The following is a 14,141-nucleotide window of genomic DNA, read 5'->3' as shown; positions in this document are numbered from 1 at the left end:
TGCTTCCTAGCCTTCCTGGAGCGTTAATTCTCCTTGAGGAGATAAGACATAAATGAATAAAAGAAAAATGAGAACATAGGGTTTAAATAGCCTGTGACAAATTTTATTTTACAAAATACTTGAAAAGACAGTGTCTTGTAAATGGCAGAAAGCAGAGAAGACACTAGGCAACTGACTTTTATTTAAAATCAAGCAACAATCTGAGAATTCTGAGGATGAGAAAACTGGAAACTAAAGATCAATGAGGGCAGGTAACATGTCAGCTCAACACTGCCTGTTGAACAGTCCCTGGCAGATGACAGACTCTCAGTTAGTATATGTCGGATAAATGAATGTGTATTTGTTGAACAATTTGAAGATTATCTTGAAGGAGAGAGATACTATATTTGAGCAGAGGTGAGATGCAAAGGCTTGAGAAAATATATTAGGAGGTAGGAATGATCACTGAATACAACAGAAGACCATCCTGACCAGAGCTGTGGGAATGAGCAGGAAAGCTCTGGTAAGCCAGCTGACAGTAGGTAGGATCAAATTATAAGCAGTTTTGATTGCTGAATTAGGAAGTTGGAGTTTGTTCTTTAACCAGTGTGAACTTTGAAGAGGTGGTGGCATTATTGAAACAGTGTTTTAGGAATAGCCTGAAGACATGGTGCAGGTTGCAGTGAAGAAGAAACGAGATCAGCCTTGTGATGTTGGATAGGACTTCTTTCAAAAGTAGTCAACTTCCATAAAAAAAATTTTTTTTTTCTTTATATGTGATGTGTAAAGGTAGTTTTTAAGCCCTAGTGATTGAACATAACGGCATGGCTGTCTTTTCCAGTATTTAGTTTTCCGTGGCATTTTGTTATTGAACTTTCTGGCTTTTCTGTGTTATCATGGTATACATTTTGAATATATTTGTTCTTCCCTTATTTGCCTTTTGTTAATGTCAAGCATAGCACATCAGACATTCCCTGTTGCTATGCAACTGCTAAATTCAATATTTAATATTAATAAAACTGAGTGGCATTAACATCCAGTGAACAGAGGGTAGCAAAATATGACTTTACAGTATCTAATCAATAATATTTGTTAGGTTTAATGTATTGTTGCAGATATGAGCAAAAGAGGAGTGACTTGTTTACAGTTGCTATTTTGAGCAAAAATAGTTGTGATTAAATCTTTGTGTTTATGACCAGATTTTTTGTTTGCTTTTATTCTTTCTTTGTCATTGCTTTTTGATCTGTGACTCAAGTTTTTGTTAGTATTATTGATCTTCTGCCCAATTTTCTTACATCAGATTCTGTTCTTTTTTAACATTTTTATCTCCCAAAGCTTTTATTTGCATTTTTCTTTCCTGGCATTATTTCTTGCTATATTTACTTTTTTCCTTTTCAAGAATTTATGCTCAGCCCGCAAATTTGGAATTTGTTACAATGTTATATAAACCCAGGTGAAAGAATACTAGATTTGCTCTTCAGGATAAGACCTGCTTAATAATTTCCTTTAGCTATTTGCAGTGTGTGTTTGATGCTTGCAAGGTGTTGAAATACGTTATTATTTGTGAAATCAGATTTTCTTTTGGGAGGGCAGGCAGGAGGGCTTAAGAATTGGAGATAGACTGTGGGATTTATTTATTTTTTTAAGTCAGATCGTTCTGAAAATATCCAGTCTCTAGGGCCAAGATAGGCAGTATCTAGCAGTTTCTTCTCTTCTCTTACCACTACCTACCCACTCCCACAACCCTGCCCCAACCCTTTTTCCTCCCTAGTGTGGAAGAGAGGGGACCATAGCAATTTAGTGGAATATATTTTAATTTTAGTAGGTAAATAATAAACAGACATAGATACCTCCCATTTGTTTGAGTGGGTAGTTTGATTTTGTTAATGTCCTTGGAATAATTTTGATGGGAATTAAAGAGAGTTGGAAAACAATTACTCCCCAACAATAAATGAAAAATCTGGAATCTAGGATGTATCATATCGTATAGAAAAACCAGCTCTCTTATTACAGTATAAATAACATAAACTAGAGATTCCTGAAAATTATGGCTTAATACTAAGGCAAAGAAATCCCTTACATTACCATCTTCTTATAGCCAGATACACAAAATACCATTTTCAGAGGCCATCATTTCTACCTCCTTACCTTCTAAATCCTTTTCTGTGGTTGTATTTGTGGCAAAGAATTGATACATGTAAGGGGGCCTTATGTATACCTGCAGGATGTAGTATTTTAATTTAAGTGGTACCTTATCTTTTAAGCATGGGAATGCTTTTTAACAATTAAAAAAATTGCCAAGCCCCTAGGCGACAGATTATGTTACAGAATACACAGTGCCCCTAGCTACTAGGAATTCAGTAACACTTTTTATATTTACTTTATTGTAGTAACAGTCCTATGCATTTGAAAAGTAGTATGTGTACTGAATGCACAAGACATTAATTTCTTCCCAAAGGCCACACTGAGAGTGCATATGGATTCATAAGACTTCTTGTTTGTAATAACCATTTGAGTTCCCAGTGAGGTCCATGGCACACATTTTGGGAACCACTGCTTTAATGTGTTATTTCTGGTATGTTGTATAAAGATACAGTCTGATTCCTGCTCTTGTTTTCCTCCTTACTCTCTTGACCCATAAAAAAATTGGAAGATGAATCCCAGCACTTTGGGAGGCCGAGGCAGGCGGATCATGAGGTCAGGAGATCGAGACCATCCTGGCTAACATGGTGAAACCCTGTCTCTACTAAAAATACAAAAAATTAGCCGGGCGGGGTGGCAGGCCCCTGTAGTCCCAACTACTCAAAAGGCTGAGGCAGGAGAATGGCGTGAACACAGGAGGTGCAGCTTGCAGTGAGCTGAGATCACATCACTGTACTCCAGCCTGGGCAACAGAGCGAGACTCCGTCTCAAAAAAAAAAAAAAAAATTGCAAGATGGCGAAGATATTTTTAAATTGTTTATCATTCAGTAGATCATCAGTATTTGAGATAATAAGCCAGAAAAGAAGTTTTTGATTTGTTTCATTTTCTTCTTCTTTCACACTGGTAGAAGGACATAATAATTTAAACATTTGTGCTTTGGGAGGCCGAGACGGGCGGATCACGAGGTCAGGAGATCGAGACCATCCTGGCTAACACGGTGAAACCCCGTCTCTACTAAAAAATACAAAAAAAAAAAACTAGCCGGGCGAGGTAGCGGGCGCCTGTAGTCCCAGCTATTCGGGAGGCTGAGGCAGGAGAATGGCGTAAACCCCGGAGGCGGAGTTTGCAGTGAGCTGAGATCCGGCCACTGCACTCCAGCCCGGGTGACAGAGCGAGACTCCGTCTCAAAAAAAAAAAAAAAAAAAAAAAAATTTGTGTACAAGTATGTTTGATTTTTTTTCTCTTTTTTTTGTATGTATAATCAGTGGGGGTTTACATTTATAAAGGAACCAGCACATAGTTATTGTGGCAATGTTAAATAGTTACAAAAGTCTTTTAAGTCTTGTACCTTCTTTACAAAAGTCTTGTACCTTATGTTTGTGTGATGTAGTTTTTCTCAGTAAAGATTTCATAAACTGTTAACTCAAAATCTGTTGTCTCAATTGGTATTTTGAAAAATGCTATTTAGATTATTTTAGAAAGTTGTCAAAAATTTGAAGCAGTTTTTGACTGATTCATTGAGAAAAGTACCTTTTAAAATGGAGCCTGAGAGTTTGTACAAAGAGGTGTTTGGGATTTTGTAAAATGATTAGAGAATCTGTAGATTTTCATTCCTTCATTGGTCCTGTTCTTGAATGTGCTCAGAATTTGTGTTGAATGTTAATCATGGACAGAAATGCAAATGCCTCTTTTAGATTTGTCATTGACACTCTTTTTCTAAGCATCCCTTTAATAGTAATCCAGGATCCTTAAGAACTGGAAGAAAACATCATCTTTTTTTTTTTATGCAAAGATTATTCAATACTAGAATGAATATTATTGTGGTAATGGATTTTGTTTTTATCCTTTCAGGGTTTGAAAGTATTCTTGAAGGGCTGTTTGGACCTGCATTATTAAAAGATCTCAGTTTATTTAAAGGTATTCAAAATATTTTTGGTATTTCAAATTCTTCCTGGTGCCATACATGATACCTTGGTGATTTAAGCCTCAGTCTGCTTTTTATTCACGGTTTCATATGGATTAAAGTTATATTCATGTAAGCATCTTTTTGTGTTCAGTTGATATTGTTGATATATGTATGAATAATGTATTAACTGGTGAGCAGTTAAGACTTAAGAATTTTAAGAGTTAAAAATTTTAAGACAAATATGGCCTAACTACTTAGATTTTTGTTAAACAGTATTTTTAAAATTAATTGATTTATTTTCTGAAAAATTCTCTTTTATGACTATTAATTTGTTACTGTTTTTGCAGACTGTGAACCTGAAAGCATTTCTGATTGGACTTTTGATGAAAACTGTTTATTCTGTTGTTTGAGAAGAGATAAAGTAAAGGTAACTAAGAAGCTTGTGAAACTTTTATTTAGTGTAATATTTTAAAGTTTTCATTTTTTAAAACATTGTATTACTTCATTGGAGGATTTGTAGGAAAAGGAAAGTATGGTTTTGTACTTACGAAAGAGTTTGATAGTAATCCTGGGTTTTGCAATTTAAATTATTTCCATCCTGTTGATTAGCCTATTAAGAAACCTATATCCTACCATGCATTTGTTGTTGTTGTTGTGGGGTTTTTTTGTTTGTTTGTTTTTTTGAGACGGAGTTTCGCTGTGATGCCCAGGCTGGAGTGAAATGGCACGATCTCGGCTCACTGCAGCCGCCGCCTCCTGGGTTGAAGTGATTCTCCTGCCTCAGCCTCCCGAGCAGTTGGGATTACAGGTGCCTGCCACTACACCGGCTAATTTTTGTATTTTTAGTAGAGATGGGGTTACACCATATTGGGCAGTCTGGTCTTGAACTCCTAAGCTCAAGTGATCTGCCTGCCTCAGCCTCCCAAAGTGCTGGGATTACAGGCCTGAGCCACTGCCCATGGCCCATGCATTATTTTATTTATATAGTTCACTAGGCAGAATAATTAATTAGGTCTCAAACTGTTGTGTTTATTTGAAAATGAAATGTGTGGCAATTCAATAGTGGGAGTTATTTTTAGCACAAAAAGAACAGTAATGTAGATCTGGATCAAGCAGTTGCTAATTCATGCAGATTTGTGATATACTGTGGTTCTACTTTAAGACACTTCATAACATCTGCGCACGAATGCTGTTATTTTCAGTTATATAAACTGGCTGAACCTTTGTGTGTTTGTTGTTTTATTGCTTTGTTTTATACATAAACAGAATTTTGTTAGAAAACATTTCACTTGTTGGAAATATTTATTAATAGTGGTTTACTGTCTTTTACTTTTTTTTTCATGGTACATCGATTCTCTGTTTTAAAGCCTTGGGAACACTTTCTTCTGCCCTATACACTCTTAACGTAAATCATTGACCAGATTTTATCAGTTTTTCCCTCATAATGAATTTCATTTTTTTTCATTTCCACAATCATTACTATAGTTCTCTCTTAGTTTTCTTCAGTCTCTTAAATAGTCCTACAAGGTTAAACTCCTCCCAACCCTCACCCCTTAAATGGTGTAGAAATGTTACCTTATACTTAGTCTTTGATGACTTTCTCATTGTCTTCTGGATTCATTAGCCTAACAGTGCCTCAGTACCCTCCACATTTTAATCCACTTTTCTTTCTAATGATGTCCCACTAGTCTTCTATACAGTTTTCTTTCAACTAAGCTATTTCTCTATAGCTAGAAATTCCCTTGCTTTTACTCTTAAGCACCATCCTTCCTCTGTTTCTATTGCTGTTTCAACCTTTCACACTGTTGTCAATATTATCTGTGCCAATTACTTGTCGGTTAATATTCTGCCTTATTTTGTTCATCCTTTTTCATGTTTGAATCTTTTGTTCCTAACTACATTGTCAACTGCTAAAAACTGGGCAGACCATGCTGTATGCTTCCTTGTACCCCTGCATATAACTTGCATATTTGTGTTGGTAAGTTGCTTTAAAATTTGAAAGCCATCATGTAGTCAACTTAAGTGCTTCGTAATGTTCTTCTTTTATGGCTTCATTTTCTTGTTTTCTACATGAAGAAGTTGTTGCTCTGACTATTTGGAATGGTCTATTTTTGTTGAATTGAGGAAGAAAGTGTTTTAAAATTTAATCTGTCTCCAAAAAGACTAGAAAAGAAAGCAACATTGTTTTGAGTTAAACTTCCAGTGAAATTGAAGTTCATAATTTTAAACTCTGTGTGTGTGTGTGTGTGTCTGGTGGCTCTTTATTGAACAAGCCATTTAATAGGAATTTTTGAAGAATAAAAAGAAGAAACAGTTACTAATTTTTTTTTTCAGGTTAGGATAAGGAAGAGAGCCATTCTATGCTTGGTAGTTGTATATAGTATATTCTTGTAATATGATTGTGAGTTTTCCCTTGCTGTATAAGGGTAAAATATTATATAAATTTTTTTTTTTAAGAGACAGGGTCTCACTGTGTTGCCCAGGCTGGATTAAGTGATCCTGCTTCTTCAACCTTCCAAGTAGCTGCGACTACAGGTACACGCCACCACACCCAGCTTGTGTGAATATTTTTAGAAGAAAATACAGATAGAGAAAGTCATGAAATGGTGAAGCACTTAAAATAACTGTTTTACTGTTTGTGGTTCTACAGTTTTTAGTTGGTTTTCTAAATAGAAATAATTTTTCCATTTGACAACTCAGCTGGTTCTGGGAAAGCTGTTTTTCTCCATTAGATATTATCTCCTGTCTTTGGCGTTTATTTTTGGAGACAGTCATACATCTGTAATGGAAAATAGGAAAAGAGAAACCCTATATCATGTGAATTGTCAGATTTACAGTATTTCTTTAGTTGTGTTAGACTTAAAGTGTTTGTGTTGGAACTCTTTGCAGTCACTTGGAGCATCTTGTCTGAGAAGAACTGGAGTCTGGAAATTAAATTTTTTTTTTTTTTGGAGATTTATTATATCTGTTGGATTGAGGCTTGCATTTTAAGGCTGGCTTAACATTCTAAAATAGAAGGAACTATCTGGAGAATATGGTAATAGCCAATAGGTGGCAGCATAGAGCATGGTATTGGAAGCTCGAGTTTGAGATTGGCATGGTGAGATAATCTAGGTAGTATTTGGAAAAGCACTTAGAAATATTGACCTGATATTTGGGAAACAGCAGTTATGCATACTTTTAGCTAGTTGGATTTTCAGTAAATGCTAAATCTGTAGAATGGATAAAGCAAATACATTATTTATATTTACCTTTAGAAATATGTAGGTGAAAAATCTGAAGTAGACTCTTTGGGAAGTAGAACAGGGATTCACCTAGAGATTAGGAAAACTTTTTGAACTATGCTTCAGGATCCTGCGGAAGTTAGAGAATGTAATTTGTAAAGGAAAGGCAGCTAACATGTTCTGAGCATCTACTATGTGCCAGTTATTTTTACCTGTTCCTTTTTTTTTTTTTTTTATGAGACAGGGTCTTGCTCTGTTGCCCAGGCTGGAGGTCAGTGGTGTGATCTTGGCTCACCGTAACCTTCGCCTTCTGGGTTCAAGCGATTCTCATGCCTTAGCCTCCCAAGTAGCTGGGACTACAAGCATGTGATCCACCATGCCCAGCTAAGTTTTGTATTTTTGGTAGAGACAGGGTTTCACCATGTTGGCCAGGCTGGTCTTGAACCCCTGACCTCAAGTGATCCACTTGCCTCAGCCTCCCAAAGTGCTGGGATTACAGGTGTGAGCCACCACGCCCTCCTGCTCCTATTTAATCTTCAAAACAATCCTATAAAGTTGACTAAAGACACCCTAGTTTTCTAAATAAAGAAGTGGAAAGGGTCAGAGATGTTCAGTTATGGGCAAAATCACATAGCTGGGATTTGATGCATGTTTTTAGAATATATGCATTTTGTTAACAGTAGGAGCAGGAACATGGAAAGTGGAGAGCAAGAATTAAGTAGGTCTTGGAATTCAGTTGGAAAGAGGGAGGGAATCCTCAGTTGGAAATTTCTCAGTTGGAAAGAGGGAAAGTGTATTTGAAATGACCAATTATAGCTGTGTTAGGAATCTGTGAGTGAATTGCTGCCTGCCTGCCTCGGTTACCTACTTACTTCTTTCCTTCCTCCCTTTTTCTGTTTTATGGGCATATAAAGTGGGCACTCTAAAGTATTTATTAAATGAGTGTCTAAGAAGTCAGGAGGCTTAATAAACTTGGAAAATTATAATAATAGCTGTTTTGAGTGTTTTTACATATATGCACAATTCTCTGTGTACTGCTTATTCATGAGGCTTTTCTGTAACTTTTTTTTTTTTTTTTTGAGATGGAGTCTCACTCTGTCATGCAGGCTGAAGTGCAGAGGCATGATCTTAGCTCACTGCAGCCTCCACCTCCCTGGTTCAAGCAATTCCCCTACCTCAGCCTTCCGAGTAGCTGGGATTACAGGCGCATGCCACCACGCCTGGCTAATATTTTTGTATTTTTAATAGAGATGGGGTTTCACCATGTTGGTCAGAATGGTCTCGAACTGCTGACCTCAGGCAGTCCGCCTCAGCCTCCCAAAGTGCAGTTACAGGTGTGAGCCACTGCATCCGACCTTCTTTAACCTTTCTTTAAGCTTCAAATTTTTAAACTAATTTTAGCCTTATAAAACAGTTGTAAACATTGTGAAAGGAATTCCCATATATTCTTTAACCAGATTCTCCAAATGTTAGCGTGTTATATAACCACAGTACAATTATAAATTCAGGAAATTAACAATGATACAATAGTGTAATCTGCAAACCGTTGCAGATTTGCCAGTTATCCCACCAGTATCCTTTATCTGGTCCAAGATCCAGTCCAGGATTACAGTCTGACTGATGCTGTACCATTCTTCATGCATCATGTCAGAAAGCACATGGTGATATTTACTTTGATCACCTGGTTAAGGTGCTGTCTGCCTCTTTTCTCTAAGGTTTCCTTATTTTTTTATTTTTTTTTTCTTTTTTGTAGCTAATGGATACATTGTTGGGGGAGGTACTTTGAGATATTGTAAATATCCTCTTTTTAAATTATACTAGTTTTTTATCATCTAATTTTAGCATCCATTGATGAACATTGCCTGAAAAAATATTACTGTGGTGTTTACCAAATGATTTTCTCTTTCCATTATTTCTTCTACATTTATGTGTTGGAATTCTACTGTAAGGAAGAGCTTCTCTTTCTCCCCGTTTATGTTGTTGTTTTAATATATCAGTACGACCTCATGGATTCTTATTTCAATCTGTGGATTATAATTCATTACAGTCCTTGTTTACTTAGCAGTTCAGATTATTCTAGGCCATTTAGAGCCCTTTGAAGTTGCCTCTTGTGTCCTTTTTGACATCTTTGTTTTCTTTAAAGCACTTTTTTTTACTTTTTGGCATGAAAAGATGTTCCAGTCTTAACATACTTTCCCTGTCCCAGCCCTGGATTTCTCCAAAGAACTCTAGTTCCTTTTAATCAGAGAACTGTATAAGAATTCAAGGTGTGGGCACTAGGTGTACTCTTGGTACTAGAGTGTCATTGCTTTGAAACATGTATGTTTACTAAAATACACGTGTAACTATGTTATTTTGTATATCAATGAAAAACCATCTAATGAGATTTTTTGATTACAGATATGTTGATAGTATGAAGAGCTAATCCAGTAGTAGAGGATGGGGGAGAGATGGGAAGGAAGAGAAATTACTTTTAGTAGTTAATTCCTAAAAACAGACTGCTTCATTGATGAATCTGTTCTTGTGTATGGCTGGGATAGAGATAGCTGTTGTAAAGTACAGATAACATGGATGATTCACTAAGGATGATGGGAGTGTAGGATGTTATACCAAAATATAAAATTAGTTTATGCACTTAGGTTTAAGGCTAAAGTAAGTTCAGTATTTGATTGGCATATTAGAAGAATGTTTTAAGAAGTTAGTACTTAAGGCTGGGTGGCTCATACCTGTAATCTCAGCACTTTGGGAGGCCTCAGGCAGGCAGATCACTTGAGACCAGGAGTTTGAGACCAGCCTGGCCAGCAAGGCAAAACCCCATCTCTACTGAAAATACAAAAAAAATTAGCTGACTATGGTAGCCCATGCCTGTAATTCCAGCTACTTGGGAGGCATGAGAATCGTTTGAACCTAGGAGGTGGAAGTTGCAGTGAGCCGAGATCGTGCCTGGGCAACACAGAAAAACTCTGCAAAAAAAAGAAGGTCGAACTTGATCTGTGTTTTTGAAGAATATGTAAGTCTGGATGAGCAGAGATGAAAGGTCACATCCTACTTGGAACAGGGCATTTATTTTTGAAAGTAACCAGTGATATATGGTTGAAGCCAGATAACCTTTCAGTGCCCAGCTAGCTCAAGAATCATGTAACTAGATCTTTTTCATTGTATCAGCATATTTTGCTGAATGTTTCTTAATTTCTTCCAATTCGTGAATATGCATTAAGTTTGATTATATCCCTTTAACATTTTAGTTTTTATTGCATTTTATTTTGTTTTGAGATGGAGTCCCGCTCTTGTTGCACAGGCTGGAGTGCAGTGGCGCCATCTTGACTCACTGCAACCTCCACTTCCCAGATTCAAGTGATTGTCCTGCCTCAGCCCCTACAAGTAGCTGGGATTACAGGTGTCCGCCACCATGCCTGGCTAATTTTGTATTTTTAGTAGAGATGGGGGTTTCACCATGTTGGTCAGGCTGGTCTCAAACTCCTGACCTCAGGTGATCTGCCTGCCTCAGCCTCCCAAAGTGCTGGGATTACAGGCGTGAGCCACCACGCCTGGCCTTTATTGCTATTTTAATACATTGAATTTTTTTCCCCCAAGCCAAACTGTATCCAGCTTTATTAAAGATACTTTCAATAAACAATTGTAGTATTTCAGGCAGGACATGGGCAGACAGTCGTTAACAATATAGAAGAACTTTCAAACTCCCTTCTTCAGTGGACTACCAAAAATCAGAAAGCCGCTATAAAACCGAATGAAGTCTTCATCTGATGATCTAAATGGGGAAAGTTTAGAGTGAGGGTTGACATTTCACATTTAGCATGTTGTTTAACAGCTTTTCAAGAGCTGACCCAGACTTTAAGGAAGTGAAATGAAAATGGCAGTATTTATCTGAAAATCCACAATCTAGAAATGGAATCACTGCTCTTTTGAGGGGTGCCATCACTGGAAAGTCCAGATTGCCTGACACACTGGTAACCGATTATTGGGGGTCAGGTCCCAACAGATGTCTGGATTTAAGGGAGTTAAGCCTATGCTGAAAGGTGGAAAGGAAGAAGAAGACTTAAAAATGCGTTTGTTTTTCCATACCACAGGCTTTTGTGCCATGGTGCCTACGTGTATCAAAGTCAGGGAATCCCACCTCCTGGGAGCCAAGAGGAAGTCTCTCAAAATTAGAAGGGAAAGGTGTTTTCCCCGCAACAGTCTAGCTTCGGAGACATTCTATTAGTGACCTATGCCCCTTCCCCCAAAAGCAACAGTGAAGTATTCCGTGTGCTCACAGCGTAGCTTAAAAAAATATGTAAGTAAATAAGTCGGGCACGGAGGCTCACGCCTGTAATCCCAGCACTTTGGGAGGCTGAGGCAGACGGATCACAAGGTCAAGAGATCAAGACCATCCTGGCCAACATGGTGAAACCCTGTCTCTACTAAAAATATGAGAAAATTAGCTGGGCGTGGTGGCATGTGTCTGTAGTCCCAGCTACTTGGGAGGCTGAGGCAGGAAAATCACTTGAACCCGGGAGGTGGAGGTTGCAGTGAGCCAAGATTGCGCCACTGCACTCCAGCTTAGGGAGAGAGCAAGATTCCATCTTCAAAAATAATAATAATATAAATAAAACGAAGCAAAACCAAATTCTGCATTTTTATGAAACTTGGTAAAAAACAGAATTTCAAACTACACAGTCACCAGAAGTACAGTTATCAAAAATGCACACACTTCACTCGGTATCTGCAGCACCTTCAGCTTTCTGTGCCTGGTCTGATTTGGCATTTCCCATTTTCTGCAGGGTTATTCCCCTCCTTACCAGCATCAGCTTTTCCCTTTTTCCCTTTGTGTACCTTCTCTCCCTCCTTTGCAGGGCCCTTTGAGACTTGGGCTCTGGCTTTGGAGGAGCAGGGTTAGCAGACAACCTCGCAGATCTCTGTGGTTCGTCCTTCACCTTGGCATTATCTCCTCTAGCATCCCCTTCAGCCTTTCTCTAAGCATACTGGTGGTGACAGCGGTAGGATGTAGGTGCTGGCCACGAGATGCAGGGTGCGTGGCCTTTGGTAGTCCAAGGGTTGTTCTCACGTCTTCTTCACATTGTTCCCATTGAAAGTTGATATTACGAGCAAGCAGATGATAAATCTAGTTGTTACTTTTATATTGCATTCTTCAAAGTGTATTTATGTTGAATATGTTACTTTGGGCATATTCATACCTGCTCGATGTGACTTGCCTGTCATCTTACACCAGAATACCACAAATCAATAAGTATTTACCTGTGATATAAAAGGAACTATGGAAGAAAAATTTCAATAAGTTTCTGTGTATTAGGAGTGAGAAAGAAACGTGAGATATTTAAAGAAGATATATATATATAATTTATTATCATTTTGAGACGGAGTCTTGCTCTGTCGCACAGGTGTACAGTGGCACGATCTTAGCTCACTACAACCCTCACCTCCTGGGTTCAAGCAATTCTCGTGCCTGAACCTCCTGAGTAGCTGGGACTACAGGCACATGCCACCCCACCCAGCTAATTTTTGTATTTTTAGTAGAGATGGGATTTCACCATGTTGGCCAGGCTGGTCTTGAACTCCTGACCTCAAGTGATCCACCTGCCTTGGCTTCCCAAAGTACTGGGATTACAGGCGTGAGCCACTGTGCCCAGCCTGTATATGAGATTTAAATAGAATGCAGAGTTAAATAGATATCACATATTAATACATGTTAATTAGGTGCTCAGTTAATTGTCCAAATCTAAATTGCTGGGTCTAACCTTGTTGTATTTCCAGATGTTTGGTATAGATTATTTAGAAGGATTAAAGAAAACTGCTTGATATGAATCAGTGCTCAGTAAGAGATTCCATGAAATATCAAAGAGTTTATTTTTTCTCCTCCAATTTGTAGAGTTGTTTGCAAAACAGGCAAAGAGAAATCATTGTTGACTGCTCTGTTCAGTTTTATGTGGTCAGAGTCAATGAATAGAGTAATCATTTGGCAAGATTATTAAATATCTGGTTCTGTGTTTGGCCAGAGAGGATAACAAGTAAAAGACCTGGTCCCCCCTTGCTTGTGGAATATTGGGGAAACTGGGTGGCAAAAGCAATTAGACTTGTAATCTATAAGGTGATTTAAGTCAATCTACCCTGTGCACCCAAAACCAGAGTTCTCATATAGGCAGGGAACATTAAAAGTAAAATCCCATGCTCATTCCCATATTTAGTATTTTAGAGACAGTGGCTAACGTAAGAAAATATAAGTACTGTAGCAGTTTGAGAGGTGCAGTAGATGACACTGGAGTTGCTTAATCTAGAAGATAGAACTCAAACTGAACCTTAAAAGGATCTGTGTGTGTTTTAGAGTGGTTGGTTTGGTAATTGTTTTTAGAATGTAGTATAGAAGGATTTACAGCGAGAAAATTACGGGAGGGTCTTACAATAATTCAGAAAATGAAACTGTTCTAGAGTCATGGCTGTGAAGATGTGTAAGGAAGAGATGTGCGTAGAGAATCTGGAATAAAGAATTGTGGAAGCTTAGTGATTACGTAAATAGATAAATGAGGGAGAGGAAAGTGATACTGACATTAGGCTTCCACCGCAGATGGCTTGGCATGATGAATTAAAAGTCAGTTAGAAGTCAAGAAGAGAGAAGGGGAAGTTTTGGTTTTGGTGCAGTGGCCAGTTTTACGAGGAGAGAATGGAGATAGCTCAAGGCATTTTGAGGTGAGAGTGAACATTTAATTGGAAGTGTCCAGTAGATAGGATTGTGAGAAATGAGTTGAAATAAAAGGTCTGGGGTGAAGATATATTGGAGAGGGTTTCTGAAAACATATGATTGGACTATTTGAGCAAATGAAGTTTTTGAGGAGTAAAGCACAAAATACTGAGTTTTATAGAAGACCTTCATTTT

General features: G+C 37.8%; 1 protein-coding gene across 19 annotated transcripts in view; it reads left to right on the top strand.

Moving 5' to 3' along the window:
* Positions 1 to 14,141, top strand: part of LCOR (ligand dependent nuclear receptor corepressor) — a 156,893-nt gene that overhangs the window by 79,245 nt on the left and 63,507 nt on the right. For 18 of the 19 annotated variants that reach the window (XM_033187117.1, XM_033187187.1, XM_033187153.1 and 15 more), the window contains 2 exons: positions 3,974 to 4,039; positions 4,376 to 4,455. In XM_033187117.1, coding sequence (XP_033043008.1) covers positions 3,974 to 4,039; positions 4,376 to 4,455 — 146 coding nt within the window. Of the gene's footprint in view, positions 1 to 3,973; positions 4,040 to 4,375; positions 4,456 to 6,081; positions 6,564 to 14,141 lie in introns of those variants that run through there. The other variant, XM_033187207.1, reaches the window with a different exon arrangement.

Source organism: Trachypithecus francoisi, unplaced genomic scaffold (assembly GCF_009764315.1).
Source record: "Trachypithecus francoisi isolate TF-2019V2 unplaced genomic scaffold, Tfra_2.0 Contig01579, whole genome shotgun sequence".
Taxonomy (NCBI): domain Eukaryota; kingdom Metazoa; phylum Chordata; class Mammalia; order Primates; family Cercopithecidae; genus Trachypithecus; species Trachypithecus francoisi.
Note: the sequence above shows the minus strand (reverse complement) of the source record. Positions and strands in the feature narration are given on the sequence as shown.